This window comes from Syzygium oleosum, unplaced genomic scaffold, assembly GCF_021117445.2.
Source record: "Syzygium oleosum isolate NSW1041296 unplaced genomic scaffold, Sole_v2.1 Sole_v2.02, whole genome shotgun sequence".
Taxonomy (NCBI): domain Eukaryota; kingdom Viridiplantae; phylum Streptophyta; class Magnoliopsida; order Myrtales; family Myrtaceae; genus Syzygium; species Syzygium oleosum.
The window spans coordinates 6,553,260-6,572,180 of NW_026607486.1; the positions used below are offsets into that span (position 1 = coordinate 6,553,260).

The 18,921-nt window shown below is 37.2% G+C and overlaps 1 protein-coding gene across 4 annotated transcripts in view; it reads right to left on the reverse strand.

The window, feature by feature from the left end:
- Positions 1-244: 244 nt before the first annotated feature.
- Positions 245-18,921, reverse strand: part of LOC115688587 (phosphatidylinositol 4-kinase alpha 1) — a 30,390-nt gene continuing 11,713 nt past the window's right edge. For 2 of the 4 annotated variants that reach the window (XM_030614475.2, XM_030614466.2), the window contains exons 12-26: positions 17,460-17,993; positions 16,946-17,305; positions 14,069-14,283; positions 13,234-13,417; positions 12,976-13,112; positions 12,738-12,888; positions 8,745-9,011; positions 6,866-6,943; positions 6,707-6,757; positions 5,373-5,545; positions 5,085-5,280; positions 3,388-3,528; positions 1,975-2,183; positions 1,514-1,675; positions 245-792 (exon numbers count right to left, since the gene is read on the reverse strand). In XM_030614475.2, the coding sequence (XP_030470335.1) occupies positions 534-792; positions 1,514-1,675; positions 1,975-2,183; positions 3,388-3,528; positions 5,085-5,280; positions 5,373-5,545; positions 6,707-6,757; positions 6,866-6,943; positions 8,745-9,011; positions 12,738-12,888; positions 12,976-13,112; positions 13,234-13,417; positions 14,069-14,283; positions 16,946-17,305; positions 17,460-17,993 (3,117 nt within the window). In that variant the 3' untranslated portion in view covers positions 245-533. Of the gene's footprint in view, positions 793-1,513; positions 1,676-1,974; positions 2,184-3,387; positions 3,529-5,084; positions 5,281-5,372; positions 5,546-6,706; positions 6,758-6,865; positions 6,944-8,744; positions 9,012-12,737; positions 12,889-12,975; positions 13,122-13,233; positions 13,418-14,068; positions 14,284-16,945; positions 17,306-17,459; positions 17,994-18,921 lie in introns of all 4 variants that reach the window. The other 2 variants (XM_030614457.2, XM_030614450.2) reach the window with 1 other exon arrangement.

Sequence of the window (18,921 nt, forward strand, 5' to 3'; positions counted from 1 at the left end):
AAGATCCGCTTCCATTACACAATTAAAGCATCATAGCTAACACATATACCTACTGCGACTTTCGAAAAATTAACTAGTCCCTTAGAATCACCACACCGTCACATGGATCAGACCTGTCGCGTAAAATGTTACTAATGATAGAAATCTTGTCCTTAAAGGATACATTCACCGCATCACCATCGCATAAGCATCGAAAACTATGCTCGAAAAGCAGTATGTCTTTGTCCAGGAGTGAGGATCCAAGTGCCAATCAAACCAAAGATATAACTTATATAAGCTCAGCATCTTTACACAAATACAATGTGAAGACAGCCTGTTTGAAAAGCTCATCAGGAAAACCCCCCATGGTCGCCAATAACTCAATTGCACATGAGAGAGGTCACTCGGATTTTCCAGTTAATGTAAGCGGGGGGATTCCCTGTCACAATAGCGACTACAAAATGATACCTACAATAGAAACGTTAATTTACAATGGAAGACTTGAGCTTCGCTAAGAATCGAAGAGAGAAAGAGGAGAAGGGTTAATAACAAAATCATTTCTCTATGCCTTGCTGTAGATACTGTATTAGGTCATAACCAGCAGTAGTCCACTTGTTGTATGCGTCCGTGCAAGTGCGGATCATGAAATTAGCTGCCTCACGCTCGCTCATTTCAGGATGAAATCTCTTCCGCAGATTGCCAATGGGATCGCCCCGGCTAAAACAAGGCAATCCACTGTCCACCATTAATAACACCGTGTTGATGATACCATCCATGTGACGACGAGCAGCAAGATAGCCCTTCACACACAATCTAAAAAGAACAAGACAAATGTCAACTTTTGATATGATGACTGATTGGCAAACAAGGGAATTCATTAAGCTAATTATAAATATTGTAAGCAGGAGGCGCCCTTGTAACTTAACCAAAGTCAAAAGGTATTGGACAGTAAAAGCTCCAATAATGAAAGATAATGACTAGCAATTTGTGTTTTCTCGCATCAAATTTGAAGTATAACATAACATTAGTCGACCTGAAAATGGCAAGTTCATTGATCACAATGCATCTTTGCAACCTACATCATTCAAGAACGGCCACAACAACAATAAACTAAGCCTTATCCAATTATACGGGGCCCGTGAATAACATGTTTAACACATTTTAAAAAGGAATTTTCATATGTGAAAGTGTTAAAACATGTTTGAATATGTTTAAAAGCATATAAACAGATACAAATGTTTGAATATTTGGTAAACAAAATATATCATTAAGTATCAATAGATGTTAAGCTGCTTAGTCAAACATGCTTAAATGTATTTAAGTAGGTTATGCAGATCAACTCACACACCAGAAAAAGCTAATTCTTCGCCTTCGCCTTTTATTGATTAGTTTACCAAAATTACGAGACAAAAGGCATTAAATCCAACTAGAATACACTTGACTATGTGCCAGGTTCGTGTCATTTGAACAAGTCGAGTCCCTAATTGCCAGCCTATAAAAGATACCATGGTTGACTCTATTAAATCTAGGTTACCTCACGAAGCGATTCCAAGTCTCACTCTTCATGACTCCGGAAGGGTCAAGCAGTTGAGTCATTTCATGACTCAGCTTGAAGTGTGCACTTTCAAACCGCATATTTCCACCGGGTGACGTTTCTAGGATGAAACCAAAATCGATATGCACAAGCCGTCCCATGCTGCATTAATCATATTGTTAGGGCTCCTTGATTTTTCTACAGAACTTTTCAGCAATATAAAAGAAGTTTTACTTGAGTGAATAGTATCGCCAGTCAACAGAAAATGAAACCTCTCCCCATGAAAAACCAGATGCACTATTTTATCCTTAATACTATATGACCAAAGTGGTGCTCAAAAGGCATGTCCGACGATATTTTCCTATGTTTCTAAACAGAAGTAAGCCTGATGACATTGCTAACTAAGCACAAGTAAATGTATATACAGGAGAGCAAAAGAGGTGGGAGAGACAGAGATGTACTTGTCAAAAAGAAGATTGCCATTATGCCTATCTTTTGGTTGAAGCAGAAGACTAGCAACTGCATAACCAGCACTACTAATGATGAAATTTTCGCGTGCAGCTTCAAAACTGGGAGAACCAACAGGCCCATAGTCCTGTTGGAATATTTCATATAAACCCCCATCAGTCGTTTCACCCATTTGACTCCTGCTTCGAGTGTTAGGCACAACCTACAGGCAGAAGAAAACATTCTAATGAAGAGTAATGTAGCATGTAAATTTTAAGTGTTCTTGTAAATATCGAGACTCCACAGTACACATGCCGAATCTCGGAAGGCCATCTATGTTCAACATGGATAGTATTTCCTCTCCTCTGAAGGCTCTCGTTTTCTTTTTCTTGAGCTAACTATTCGAAATATAGTCACTTTAGTAAAAATGAATCTACATTTATCAAATTTTCCTTTCGCCCAACTATAGCTCTATTAGTAATATACGTGACAAAAGTAAAAGAATATAATGGGTTAGGATGGAAATATAGTCATTTTTCTAAAAAGTACGTCAAAAAAACATAATTATTGCAATAGGATCTAAATATAATGTTATCCCGAGTTTATCTCATCTATTCTATAATTGAGAAAAACAGGCATATTAAATTAGGACAATGTTTGACCAAAAAAACAATTAGGACAATGTAAATCTACCTGGCCCCCTCCTTTAATTGACAAGAAAAGAAGAAAAAGAAACGAAATATTAATTTCAAAGTCACAAAAGAGACCTCCCTAAATCTAAAAGAATGACCGCTAAAATGTATGAAACCAAAATTTATCCCAAAAAAAACAAAAAAGAATGACAAAATCAATCGTTCGACATCATCCCTGTAAAGAAATAAAACTGAACTTTCAATTTTTTCATACGTAACCTACTTATGATTAGATGCCTTCTGTGTCATGTTACACATTTTACCTTTCTTAAAACCAACTGAATTAAGCCATAGATGACCAAAGACTAAGCAACTAGATAGCTGACTTATTAAAGCGAATCTCATGCTTTCTAAAGCCATGTGTTTGGTGGTAAACAACAAAACCAATATCAAGAACCCAACATCAAAACAAAGTAAATATGTCAGGGAAAAAACTGTTAATAACTAGTTGTTTTACGTATCATAAGCAGCCAAAATAAGATAGCAAGGACTCTCACTCTCTCTTAATCTATGAACGCACTAAAATATTACACTCTGAGAGGGGAACAAAGAGGGTCATAAGGACACATTGGAAGCTCAAATGATGAGATTGCTGGGACCAGATAACAAAAGATTGACAAGACTTTATAAAAATATACCCAAAAGGGAAAGGATTTTAGACAAATGATTACAAAGGAATTAACTAAAAACCAACAGTTCTACCCATACTATATCAAGGCATGGAAACATAATCACCTCAATGATTCCTCTTTCCGGGCCTGTCGGGAGAACACCATAAGGGAAGAGATATAAGTTAAGCCCAACTGCTTCAAATATGTCTCGAAGAAGTGATATCACTTGAAGAGCAAGGACATCTTGCCGGCAATCATCTCCAACCTGGCAAAAATTGATGACATAGTTAGATTAATGACAGGAGTGGATTTTGCTGTCAAATTGACCAGAACAACAATAAAATCCAAAAAAAAACATTTAAGGAATGGAACAACCTAACAGAACTGAATGCCATTCTCATGATATCTGCTTTGCACAGGAGAAGAAACATTACTCAGACCTTGAATTTGGCCTCATTAAATTCAAGTTATTCATCCCAGAAGCAACAGTTTAGTGATTCTAGATCCTATTTTCAGATAGAGAACAAAATTAGCCTTAACAAGCTTTAAACATTTTCTACACTATTTTCCTTTTGCTATGTTTGGGAGCATAAGAGTAACAGAATTTGAAGAGAAAATGCCACAAGTTCAAAATTTGCACTCCATTTCCCTCTCACAAAAATTTAAAAATCTCACTCATTTTCCACACTCATTTTCATTCCCCTCTTTTTTCTCCTTTTTCCAAACAGAGGATGTTCACTTGATCAGAACTAATAAATTAATAATTTCATTGATGCACAGAATACTTTAACTGTCCAATTGACCAGTTTCACGAAAAAAAGGGCACACTAAGTTTAACTGCAATTACTTACATGTCAACTTTGGTGTCCAACTACTTTATTAGTCATTAAAATCTTGATTCATCTAATTACAAAAACCTATGTGATTACCGGAGATGGTGTAAAGCCTGTCATACTTGATATTCCAAAACCTACCCCAATCAAGTCAAACGTTGCTTAGCCACACAAAAATGTTGATATTGAATTAACTGCTGCCATATTAAGATGTCCCACCAAGATATTTGATGATCAGAGTGATCAGCTAATTCCCCAAATTCAATATCAGACAAGTAACCAGAAAAGCAAGCATTTAGCATTTCACCGAGTCTGACCAGCTAACAGTTTTTAGAGCTAGTGAGACAGAAACAGCCTGGGTACCTCTGCCATCCTCACCATAATGCAAAAACTAGGATGCCGATGAAGCGGTTTCATACTTAGCAAGATGTTAACATGTCAGTTAGGAGTTTGATCTAGCTATCTAGTCGAATAGTTTCTGTCCACCAAATTCAGTAGCTCTTTCCTTTTGACCATTTGTAGATATTTAAACCAATCAAGATCAACCTAATTCTCACTCTTAACATGACATACATCAATTTTCAGACATTCACTACAAAATCAGTTGCTTTTTAGTACATTTAAGAAAATGAAAAAAAGAGCTGAAATCACTTTTGGCACAGGGACTCAAGTAAGCTTCTTGAGTGCTGTGCTCATGTGAAAACATAGAAACAACATTTTGCATGTGGAAGAATCCCCTGCAATCCATTGTAAATTACAAAACTATTTTCTAACCCGGCCATAAGAGGACAAACTGAAAATCCAGAAACCCCACAGAAAATAGTTCAGCACAATTTGTCCTGGGGGTTGGGTTTTTTATGGTAGAGCAATAAACCATACAATGAGTTCACGGATACAAATATATTCAGCTAGGCAATTTGAAAAGTCTAATGGAATCAAAAGCCAAGAAATACAGGGTCTAAAAGCACATGATATGTGGCACACTCACCTTAAATATACAAGCTTGAGGCTTTATATCATTCGGGTCACCCTCACGATCAACCACATTAAAAGTGATCATGATAGGAACTTTTGCAGCCGATTGTAGAGGTATTCCACTGTCCACCTGAATACCTCTGACAAGTTTATTAGGAGCAGTTGGTAAATAGAGGTCATATCCCTCCATTCCAATTTTCTCCAACTCCCTGCCATGAACATCCATGAGCATCAACTTTCAACCAATACATGCTAAATAACTACCATAGGACAGGATTTTATCACTGAAAGGGAAGAATACCTCCGGATGCCGGCTCTACGCTCTTCCTTGGGTAGTGGATAGAGTACACCAGAGATAGATGTAACTTTGTCGAAGAAATCGAACTCTCTTTTAAATAAATCAAGGGCCTTAGGAGTGAAACCATCAATTATATGCTCCTTCACAACCGGCAACATTGCTTGAAAATTATTATTCTGAAACAACCAAATGAGTTATTTCGTATACAACGTTAGGATTATGAAATTATGATCACAGAAAAAGCAGTGGTCCTTGTACATGCGATGGACGAGTTTACTTCATACTTGTTATGAATGAGCTTTTCATTATTCATTTAATTGTGTCGAGTTATGAGAGAGCTCAGCTAGCTGAAATTTGGTTGCTTTTACATTTTCCTGCTTGAATCATAATGACATGAGACTTGAAAAGAAGGCAAAAGAATAATGAGATCATTCAAGTGGGAGGCTGCTCACCTACTTTTGTGGAAAAAAGAATGCATTGGTACCTAATGTAACTTTGATGTTTGCATGGAATGGAAAACTGCTTAAGACAAATCAAACGAATTGCCAATATCCCATATGATTTCATGCTTGAAATAATTAGATGCAAGTTATCAGTAGAAACCCAATCACTTAAACCGAAGTAATTAGATCTGATATTAGGACATCCTCAGAGAAAAACTAATCATCTGAATCAATCGTCATACAGAAGATTATTCCAACGTAATATTAGTAAGGAAGAAATGATAAATACTCTAAAACGTGCACTTAAATTTGAAATCTCACCAATCCTTCTTAAACACCTAAAAGCCTGTACTATTTTCGTCAATCATGTACCAGGACAGCATAAAAATTTTAATTTTGTCTTCTTGATTGTTAGGATGTACAAATATAAATGTCAGCAGTGTGATAAGATGCTACAAACTAAACAATATCATACAGAGTTTTTGCAACCGCAAATGATTAAAATGCCAAATACAAGATCATCATGCCTCACTTGGAAAACAAAGAAAAGCATTACAGTCTGAAAGTCAGTCATGCACTCAATTCTAGTGAATCTAATTCTTTAGAAATACCGAAAAATTCCTCATTTTCCAGAAATAAAAGGAATAGAGTATTTCTTATGATATCTTCATCATGCTTCTCATCAATTCTCATAATTTTAACTTACTTTAGAATGTTTGAAATAAATAATGGACCGTCCAATGCTTAAATAAGTTATTAACAGCCAAACCTCTTTTTCCAGAGATTCTTCAATAAAAGCTGTGGGAGCAAAGACATAAGAGAATCCTAATCGACAATTTCATAACTCAGAGTTTCATGGTAAACATATATAAAAGGAAGGAGGCTTGGCTTCACCTTCACAGAAACAACAGTTTCTTTCCCTGGTTCTGATGCAAAAGTCTCGCCCTGCCAGTAGGACGATCACAGCTTATAAAAAATATTAAGCACGACAATAAAATATTTCATTGATTCCATTAGACGATTTCGGAAAAGAAAACATTAATATTTGCAAACCTGCAGATGCCATATTAATATATGGGCAAATATATCGCTTCTCTGAGCAGCTCTTAGTAGATATCCCTCCACTAATCTCTGCAGAATAGCAGTTAATCACACATAAAATAGTTAGTATGAAGTTCACCAAACCAAATGCAAATCCCTTGTGATGGGTGTGGTTCGAGTTATAGTCTGCACTTCAGCCAGCTTAGACAAAAATTAAAAAAACAACAAAAAAAAACTGCAGGTTTTAATATTCACACCAAGATAAATCTGCCCATTTTAAGAGAGAATAGAGACCTCAGCAGTTGCTTGGAGATATTCTCATTAGCTTGCTCTCAATACTTCCAGCTAATGTCAATTGCTTTTAAGTTAAGAAATACAAGCCACGGATTGTGATTTGAAAATTGTTTTTCTATTCCAAAGAAATATGGTTTCCATTCTGCTGCTTTCCAGCTCCAACCTTTAGCACTTGTCTTTACAAAGGTTTTCTCACAGTTTTCAGCGCAAATAACTTTAGACATCAGTAGCTCAAAAGCAGGCCAGCCTCAGCAAACAGTTTAAGTGACAATCTACACAAATGGGGTTCACCAGTTTCCAATTGAGTCCTACAGTTTTACATCATGCCATTGAGTCCCGGAACTAGTCAAAGAGTGCAATCAAGTATCTTTGGTAAGTCCATTGGTTTTAGGCAATGAAATATCTGGTGTGACCATGTCTATTATTTCAACTTTTTTATTGAACAATTTAAGGACATTTAGCACCGATGTGGGGCTAAAAAGGAGTTAAATCAGCCTACAGAAAACTTTAAAGAAGAAAAAAAACGGAGTGATTTGCACGATTTCCCATTTTATTCTTTTCCGTTCTCTTATGATCAACTTGAATAAAGCAGCCACGGCCACCCGTTGTCACTGCCACAACCTATCATTAACATGCCACCATCCACTATCACTACCATAACCACCAAAGCTACTCCTCTAGCCGAGACTCCACCACTCGCTGTCACCGACTCACCATGGACAGCGGTTGCAAATCTGTGTAGTGCAACTCAAAATTGACACCACCATCGTCCATGGTAGTGGTAGATGCGTTGCAAAGAAAAGCCAAAGGGAAAAGACTGGACTTTCTATTCTGTTCTCTGATTCCCTCTCCCTTCTGCTTTTATTTGCCAAAAGGAACTCTTGGCTTTTCTTCTTGTATAATTTATTAAACATTTTATGTTAATTCTGAATCATTTCGTCCCACCTTATATTTGCTTACAGGTTTATTCCAATTCTTGAAGCCTTTACCTGTTCTATACATTGGCACCTACCTGGCGCCACAGCAGAGTCAAGTTTCCTCAAAAGGATACAGTAGGAGAGAATAAATAGTCCATAGACCACATTCGTAAATTAACGGATTTAATGGAGATACTTAATTGCACAACTTTTACGAAATTTAGGACTCAATTGCATGATCTAAAAGTTTTAAGGTTCAATTGCACTTCGGATACAAACTTTGGGACTTCTGGTGCATTCATTCAAAACAATATTTTTAATAACATTTCTAGACGAGCCCTCAGCTTCCACTATCTAGGGCACATAAAGATAAATTTACTTAATTTCCAATTGCAAAATTCAGAGCTAAGTAATGAGCATATAAAGTAAAACACTATAAAAGTATAGCTCAACTCGAAATAGTCAACAATATGGTCCCTTCCCCCTGTTGCAGTTATTATGTGAAACAGGATAGTCTATGTGGCAGGGAATCTGAAAACTTCTTATCCTACCCAATATACTAAGTCAGGTCTAAAACAACACTTTAATTCAATTAGATCACCTACTGTGATGTTCGGGCTGATCTGCCAAATCCAACCCAATGTGAGGACCAACAAAGTGATATGCTATTTTCCGCTTACCCCTTCATCGTATCGCAGTGCTTGGACCAGCTGCGGCATGAAGAACGTCACTCTCTCAGGGGGGTAGGACTCTAGAACTCTGAGTACATAGGCCATGACACGTGGATGACCCTTATATGCAGGAGTAAGAAACTCAAGAGCTTGTGTAATTGAACAAGCAGCCCAATGGGGTAATTGTTGCAAAAGCACTGAATTTTCATCAACTGCCTTTGGAGTGACAAAATATGGCAACGCTTCAGGTACGGTCCGCACATCCAATATATGTGACTGCAAGGTAACCATTGCGGTATGCAAGGCAGCAAATCAAGAGAAAAACCATTAGATATATAAACATAGAAATACGGGCCAGTAATAAATTGAGTTAATCATCATTTTAAGAGGTAAAGATTATTTTGACTGTGAAGCCAACAATCCTAGCACCTATCAACTTACTCAATAGACATGATCAAATACATGACTTTAATGGGAAACTACAAAGCATAAACGTAATCTCCGGCAATGCAAAGGCCATCTATAAAGGAAAGAAAATGTGGAGAAATTCTGCCCAACTACGCTTGTTCCTCCTAGTTCTCCACAATGCTTGAAACGACAACCAACCAGAGTAAAAATTGCCACAAAATTGGTGACTAGACTGGCATTATGTATAATATATTAGTAAAATAAGTGAAGTTTCCGCAAAGATACTTAAGTGCCTGAAAATGTCCAGCTCCGGCACCATATTAAAGGACAGCCAACTAAGTTGCATTTGAGATTTATCAGATGGACATAATTCATTTCACTAATAGTGCGGCTATTGGCTAACATAATTGGCTTACTTTTTCATAATGAGATTGTAAGACTAATTAATTAAGATTAACTAATTTTTATTTGAAAAAAAAATCAAGTAACATGCGTGTGACACATGAGTCAAACATCTTTCAATTTATTAATGAATATCTTGCTTTAGTCATATGCTGGGAAAAACAGCTACTTTATGCATGCATGTCATTGTATCAAATGCAATTATCAATTCTATCAAATGTAATTATCTATTAAAATGCTCACTAAAAGCATCTATATTTTTATTGAAGGATGTGCGGAGGGTGTTTGTATCTCCAATCATTTTACTCATGAGGCTCCACTAATTGGAGGCAACACTTTCACATAAACTAATGTGACAAGAAAATGACTTATTCGTACGTCTCTTTAATTTGGTAGAACATACTTTGTGCTAAAGGAATAAACAAGATTAATTATGACTATCTCAAAATACATGTGCTCCGAAATTTTCTAGTACCTGGTTGGCATACGTATTGAAATACTTGATGCATGTTATAAGTGCATGCATATTGGCTGATGCACTAAGAGCCACATGTAAATGCACTTTGATATGCGACAATAGGAGTATCTAGAAACTTGCTAAATCTGTGAAACATGCCAAAATAAAAATTTGGTCTGAACATGCCAAATTGACGTGGCTATATAGGTCAGAGAGATATTAACTAACACGGTGCAAGTTTCGATCTATGATTTCTAAACAAAATATTACAAGATAGACTCCTCGTGAAGGTTAGACTCCTAGTGTACGTCATAACATACATTTGCTATTGAATGTATCAAATGTCGGTTCAAGATCAGCTAGGGTACTAATACAGCATGGACTGAAATTATTCAAGGCTGCAGGGATGACAAAATGAGGGCACTTCCCTGTGTTGAAATTAAAAGATAAAGGACCTAAGAAAAAACAAGACACACTTCTCTTATGTTTCTTCCTTTTGCACCTGCCACCTCCGGCCTATCTTTGACGGGAAGATTAGCAAAGTCCGGAGAGATAGAGGGAGTGGAAGCAGCATCTTATTCTCTCAGATCCCTACAATTAGAATATCCATGGAAACCTACAGACGGCTAGAAAAAGAGTAATTATGGCCAATCCACCAAAATTGGAAAAGGCCAACTGAAGATATATTTCACAAATTTGACATCAGAGAACAACATCCACAATAGATGGACATTCTCCATAGATTCTACAGATTAGGATTTGGATGAGCTCCTAAAGTTGGAAGTTCACCATCCTCCCTTCCATACAATAGAATCTCACTTGGCCTTCCTAAGCAGACAAATGCCTCCTTTCTCTTCTTTAAAGTCCAGAGCAAACAAGTGGTAGAAGCAAAAATATAGAATCCCACTTTGCTTACTACCTAGGGCTAGAAATTAGGTGGAAGAATGAACCTTTGAGTCCTAGGATTTCACACTTTTAAAGGTCCCTTTCAATAGTAGAGACTTTGATGTACGTATTAGCAGTCACGTTGTCATAACAGACTTAAGCTAAAGATCTAAAATCCATCCATGTCTAAGTATTAAGTCTCCTACCCAATCCCGAAAACCAAAAGAGACTGTTTATATGCTTCAGTATGGTATCAAATGACTTCACCACTCCCTCACTTTTAATAATTCGTTGTATTCTCTGTCATCAAGTCTCTCTTTTACACAAAGCTTGCCCGCCTCAAGCTTGGGATGTGCGAGTCTGAGCGTGTGTGTGTCATATAGAGAGAGAGAGAGGGAGGGAGAAGAGAAGCCCATCATGTCATAGTGGACTTTTTGCCAACTTAAGTTATCCGTGGCATGCAGTTCTCCCAAGAGTTGCTTTACACTTTCGTTTAGAAACTAGACAACACTAATATGTGTGATTCATACGTATTTCAAAATCTGTTTTGGTTGGTAAAGATTAAGAGGGAAAAGTACAGGGATTCATAAGTTTCTAGAGGTTATAGAAGGCCGTAACAAGGTTAATGCATCAACCGCAACGAATTCATGTCCACAGTTGGGCTTCTGAAATAGAGTTAGGAATGGCAATTCCTAGATAGATTCAATAAAACAATACAAATTAGCATGTTGAGTTCATGTTAATCGTGTTCAAGTCAAACTCATGTCCAACCCGCCTAACACAATCAACAAACAAGTCATGATCTAACTGGACTCGAGTAATAAAAAATGGACCCATATAGCCAGCCCAAATAAGTCATGTCCACTATAAATGAGCCAAAAAACTTGAGGCAGCAAGGTGATGACTCATCATATATTAGCCAAGGTTGAGCTTGCTGATACATGACTTGTGTAGGTTGCGACCTAATCAAATACTCCAGTACTCATTTTTTTTCCTGTGAGAAAATTAAGATACTCGGGATAACATAATGAGATCATTATCTCATGACTCCTGCAAGTTAGTAGTCATATATCACCTCTATTTTTCATTACTTTTCCTCATTCAGCAGCACATTCTCAAAGGAGAATCTGTTTATTGAGGTCGAGCTCCTTCTGAATTTTCAGTCCCAAAGGGATTTAATGCTTAAGTGTGGTTCAGTTGCAGTTGTCTACAATATGGTTGCAGTCAGGCTTTCCTATATCATCAAATTCTATGAATAGTTTATGTGCACTAAAATAGTAGCATAATAAGAGATCCCTTCACGATGCTGTTTCAGTTTACTTAGACTTTGTAATTTCAATTTCAAATTAAATTAATGAAAGATAGTGATTGAAATAGTGATATTACCTTCTCATCTATCTTCAAATTGTAGAAAAAAATATCTGTAGTTTTGACTTTTCCTTTAAGTTGATAATTATTGTATTAATAGGCAAGTTAAAGCTCGAGCTTGGGCTCAATATTGACAGAAAACCCGAAAATAGTGGGATCAATCTCAAGCATGTCGAAAATCATTTGAAGTTGAGTTCAAGCAATAATACTGATACTAGGTCAAGCTGGAGTCGCCTTCTAAATAGAGATTATCATGGTCCACTTACACCCCCAAGTGCAATATCCCATAATGTTCCACGCTGACTAACAGATGTAAGCACCCACACAAGATGGCTCCCTCGCTCTGAGAAAACTTACTATTTAAGTCATCTCATGCTTAGGATTCAAGAAAGATAAGTCCAATGTAGCCAATGTCTAACATTTTTTGCAACTTATATAAGGTCTGACTATAGCCTATTTACAGTAAGATAAACTTCACAAACCTGAATCAGCTGAGTTACTTCTGCCCTTAAATGAGGGTTTGTCCTGAATCTTGAGACTAAGGACAAAGCAATACGAGGATCCACAGAAAAGGCAGTTCTTGCATATTCAATACATCTATCAGAGCTTATCTTGAGCCGAAAACCACCTTCCCTGAAATTGAGCGCAAACATGATTGTGAGAACAAGATCAACTTCAAGCAATTTGACCTATAAACATATACAAAATACAGAGGAATACTTTGAGTTGGTGGGCTGCGCCCAAACTTCAAGCCTGTCAGTCTCATGCTGACATAACATCAGAAGGAGCTGCTTCCTCTTCTCTCTTCCAACAGCATAATTCTCCATGGCACCCCAGACAGGATGGTATTTGTCATTCTGCACACTCTATACTTATGAGATCAGCCCCCAACTCCATCGATGGGAAATAGGGAAGAGTATAAAAATGGCATTGGACCAATTATTAAGATTCTCCACACAGTTAAGTAGAGTAACCTACCCCATTGAATAAAGAGCTCCCATTTTCACGTCCTGATCCCTTTAAGTCAGATTGAGGAGAATCTACTCGCTCATTTTGTAAGTAGTGAACAAATATGGATACAGATTGAGCCTCACTCTGGGAAAAATTCATATCCTTCATTTCATACCATTCAGGCTCATAAGCAAACCATCCCAAAGAAGCTCTGGAAGAAATAACAAGGTCCATTTCAATTCCAACTTGAGACGAGGTACTTAAAGGAGAAAACCAACCCAAATAGGCACGCCATGCACAATAGTTCATATAGTTTTCGCTTGTATGTATGTATATACACAGATAGACCCACATACATACACTTTTGTGTGAAACCATAGAAAATCTCAGGTCATTTTACCACGATGCTCAAGCAAAAGAGGTGGATAAAAATCTCTACTAGACATAACACTAACTGTTCTAGAAAACTTACATACTAAAAATAGAACATCAGAAAATTATGTGTATCAGCCACTTGTATTTGATCTTCAGATTCCTATTCACAATAAATCGCAATTGATAGTCGTGACAAATTATTACGTCTAATCTAATTGAGTCTAGGACCACCACCAGACTCTGTCCTATGTTTCAAAAGTAGACATTCAAGTAGAAGTACAGATGCATTAAGCATGCACATCGGCGTATGGTATATTAGGGTGTCTCTCTCTCAGCCATACAACCGTGCATAAAGAGAGGCATGGAAGGCACTCCTTCAGAGAGTAAATTCAGGTAGAGACTAGAATGTCCTACTTTATACAGCACAGTTTGAAAATCCTGTCTCGGTTAAATAAAGAGATATCACAGTAGAGGAAAATTTGTTCACCTGAAAATCCGGTCTTCTAGTAACTGAAGTCCTGCTCTAAACTTGAATAGATTACCCTGAGACTGGCACGAGCAGAACTTGAGCCCAAGAAGCATGACAGTGAAGAAAGTACCAGTGGCTGCAGGATGTCGTGAAAAGTTCCACGGAAGTTTTGTAGTTCCTTGCAACATCCGACCCAGGAGCAAGAGCTGTTCCAAATTGCTGTGGCGAATAACCTATAAAACAAACAACAATGAATGAGAAGGAAATAAATGCTCTATTCTCGAAGAATAAGTTACAGATGTCCATTCTTTTTGTAGATAAGTAAAGCGAACTTCACTATGAGGCACCAAGCAGGTGGTAACCCTTTCAGAAGAAGAGCCACAAGCTAAAAAAGAGCTCAAGCCCAAAAAAGTGCTCATACGAATGACTATATACTTATACCCAAAGTGACTAGCATACTAAGAGCTTCCAAGTACCTGGAGACCACTTTTTTACATGTCAAAATAATACTCAGACAGAATTGTAACAACTAGAAAGAAGACAAAACATCAAACAACAAAATCAAAATTGCATCAGCAAAGTACTATGATAAATAACCGTTATCAGAATTTCCAACCCTAAAAGCTTACAATTATTATCCTTACCAAAAAAAAAAGCTTACAATTATTAAGTGGGGAGAGAATATGTGTATGTTTAGGCCAATATATACAACGAACAAGATAGATAGATAGATAGATAGATAGATAGATAGATAGATATATATATATATATTCCATATGCAAGCGACGTGAAATTGACAGATAGGGAACAAGATAGATAAGAACTCCACACAAGACGAAGTATTAAATCGAGCGTGAAGAATTTAGACTCTATTTTGATACCATGATAGCATTTCCAATGCAAAAGATTAAGTTGTTAAGTAGAGCGTGACTACAAGTATATGCTGCACAAGCAAACCCAGTAAATAGGTGATGTGGGAAATTTTAACAATTGCAATGCAGGCCTAACAATTGGTTAATTTGCAAAAGTAATGTTCTCTCTAGCTTTGATATGGAAACGCAATATGTGTGCATTCTCCATAGAATGGCTATACGATTATTGAATTGTTAATCAGCCCACATGAATTAGCGTTTGTCCATGTAGACCTGCTACATGTCCTTGACCTACCACGATGCTACCATCTTACTATGGTGAAATAAAAGCCTTTATGTGTAATCAAATTATAGCGTTTCCCTGCCGGAACCCGAAGTAGAGAATATCACAAATAAGCATTACCAGCAAAAAGGATGCTATTGTGTATTCAGAGATTGCATGCCACCATCCAACACTTTCTACAGGACAGGCCATCCGCTAGGAAGGCACAGCCATGACAGAGCACTGGACTATGGCCAAATTAGTAGTGAGAAACTACCTGAATCATTTTTCTAGTAATTTGAGTAAGCTAGCATAGAAGTAGAAGAACTAACAACTTTAATAACTTTGTTCCTTGATTTATTTTTGCACTTTACTGTTGGTTCTTGGTGGAAGGAATACAAAAACATCCCACCTTACTAAACAGCAGACTGTCACGAGTTCACAGTAGAATGGAAACCCAGTTACCACAACAAAATCATTGTCACAATTATTGATAGTACAAAAAACGGTAGTTAGAATTTTTCTGTGGTAGGTGGGGCCTTGGTGCTGTTCTTTTGACTGACTATTGAGTCATTAATTTATTTTTTCCTCATTTAGTCATTAATTGACAAGGAAAAAAAGACAATCCTCGTTGAACTTGCAAAAATAATAATTGTATATGCAATGTGTGGCTCCACAATTAAGAAATAAGTCTTTAAATTATAATGCAAAACTACAATTTTCAGTGCTGTAAACTTCACAAGAAACAGTGACCAAAAAAGACATTAACTTTGACTTTCGGAAACAAGAATCTTGTGAATATCAATTTCTTCTGAAAGTAAGTGTACAAGGGGTCGTGCTTTATTGGAAGTAATCACTGCAGTAACAGATACAAAAGGCAAAGATGAATTGATTCAAGATCCTGTCTATTATCTCCTTCATAATGAAGACGTATCAGTGGATCAACAGAAGTATCGAGTCCAGGAAACTAAAACTTTTCTTTTGAATGATATACATCACCTAAGCATTTGTCACTAAATGTTATAGAAGTCAACAGCTGCTCAACCCAAAGCAAATCGTTGACAAGCTTGGAAGTTTTCGCCAATGTCAAAAGTTGGATTCACAATTAGCAAACCAGCATACCCTAAGAGTTTTCAATTGTAGATAATTTAGAGATTTGGTAGTGCAATATCCCCTGCCCTTTTACGATAATTACATTTTCTTTTCTCTTCTTGTTTTTGGATAAGTAAAAAGAATATTTGAAGTATACAGTAGAATAGGTAAGGCTGAAAAATATAATACTATAAAAACTGACAAAGGGGGAGCCTCACGCAAACTAAACCTAGGGCAAAACCTGGCTCTAACGCCATGTTAGAATAACTAACACAAAAACTCAAGCTATATAGGGACACTACATGAATATGAGGCTCATTAAAACCTCATAGATAAGCAATGGATGTGGGATATTGTAACAAGATCCATAGATTCATATAGGTAAACTTTCTGACACCCTTAGATACTTTTGAAACCACTACAATAGAGTGCTATAAAATTAAAAAATCAACTCTATTAAAGCAACAAAAGTTAATTCATCCTATCATATTTGTGCATTTATGACTGTTATGAATACCATCAGCTATTGGAAAGCCACTATGCCCGTATCCGCCACTGCTGCAGCACAACCACTTCTACGACCATGACTGCAATTTAAAACCTTGATAACAGGCAACTGGGGGGAATGGGACACAAAGAGCATCTAAGCAACAGATTAAATCATCCTACCTCAAAGCGGTCAAGAAAAAATCCGAGCCACAGTCTATGAGCAACAATCTGTTCAACAGGATCACTTTCAGGTTGTGCTTCCGGTTCCCCCGGTGCAAGTTGAGGCCTAAGTCTGGCAGCAGGTCCACTGTACCTCTCTTCAGATGCAAAAAGGCCACGTTTCGTATCGATTGTCCACAACCATGCATCAACAAGCTCAGCCAAAACAAGAGATCCCAATTTAGGTGCAGCAGAGACCAACCAAGTCCAAATGAAAACACCAGTCTCCATGGCATCAGCAGTTGAGATATAGGCAGGACACCAGCAGAGAAGGCGCAAAAGTTGAGAGAAACCATCTATGTTTGATTTTGAGTCAAGATCCTGCAGACAAATATGAAGCAATCAAAAGCTATCTCGTTACTTCTCCTCGTTTCTGAAATCACTGATTCTCTATTCTTAATTTTAAGGTTATCTTGCACAAGGAGGAATTCAGGTTATGCAAAATCCCAGAGAAAAATGAGGAGTATATCTGTACCATATTTGACAATAGGAAGGCTGTTGCCTGTGAACAAGTTTGGCGAAACGAGGTCTTGTCCACTTGCCCACCTTTCTCAGCAACATTCACAAATTGCTGCAGTTGCTGAATGAATTTTGTAAGTACTACCTTGTCAAACGAATCATTCTCAACCGGCATCTGCTGAGTAAACACTCCTGACTTCAACCTCTGCATCCCAATGCCCAATCCAAATCCTTGAGATGCATTGCCAGTTTGAAATCCACCGATGCTGTTAAAGAAATTTCTCATGCCAGTGATTTCCCCTGCATGATTGCACTTCGCTGTTGCACTGACTATGCCAGTACTGAGCACTTCGAAATTGAAGGGTTCGGTCAACTTCAAGTTTGCTCCAGATGCTGCTGCAGCAGCTGCCATGACTGAAGGGATGTTTGCAGTTCGTATGCCAGTCCAACAGTCATTCTTACCCGTTCCAATCCTTATCTCAGATAAAAGAGATATAACATCAGTTGCAGGCCTTGATCTCTGCCATGTGTTTGCTTTACAAAGCCTCTCCTAAAGTGGACGTGAAAACAAAGGGAAAAGTTTAATAAAGACCAGACAGAAGATATCAAGATATGCAACTACATAGCCTAATAAAGTGCCCAGGATAACGTAAGGAAAGAAAACTCAAAACAGGGGAAACAAGTCTTCGAGATCAAAAAGGGACAACCATTACTGGCTCAATAGGTATGCTCATTCTCTTTAAGTATTCACTCTAGGCAAATGCTATTCCTATTCAGATGGTTTTGTATGGATTGTGAAAAACCATACGTGTTCCCACATTTGACAGAATTAGACTTCCAAGTGCACTAAAATGCTTTTTCCTAATCGAGTATACCATTAATTTTCATTTGAATACTCTTGAAAGCTTTTATTCTTTTGAATGATTTCAATATTGTTAACCTGTACATATCATGATAATGGTTAGTTACAGTAAGAATTTGCATCCTTTAACTTTTCTATTCAATACACATCATCATTAATGAAATTATGAGGATAACCATTCTTCAACTTCTCTAGACCCAGACAGGGATAATTGGTATGAGGAGCAGCAAAAGGTGCGAGGCATGAGACCAGTAAATAAAATTTGGACCAGTAAATTTTGTCTTTTGAGAGCAAAATCTGGCCAATTGATTTTGCTATGTTTGGTTTATTATCATTTAAACTCTCACTTTCTTCCCTGAATAATTTATTTTGAATGCCAGACATATCTAATATTTTATATTTTTATATATATCACCCTATGATTTTAGTGGGTCCACATAAGTTTTTCTCACTAAGCCAAATTGAAACTCCATTAGCAATAGATCCAAAGACTTCAGTTTGACCTTGCCATCAGACATACACAAGGAGAGTATCTCGTGTGCGAAGATATTTACTTACTCAAAGAACTATATTTCCAAACATGCCAAGCTAGAGCCCTTTATTTTCATATTTGACA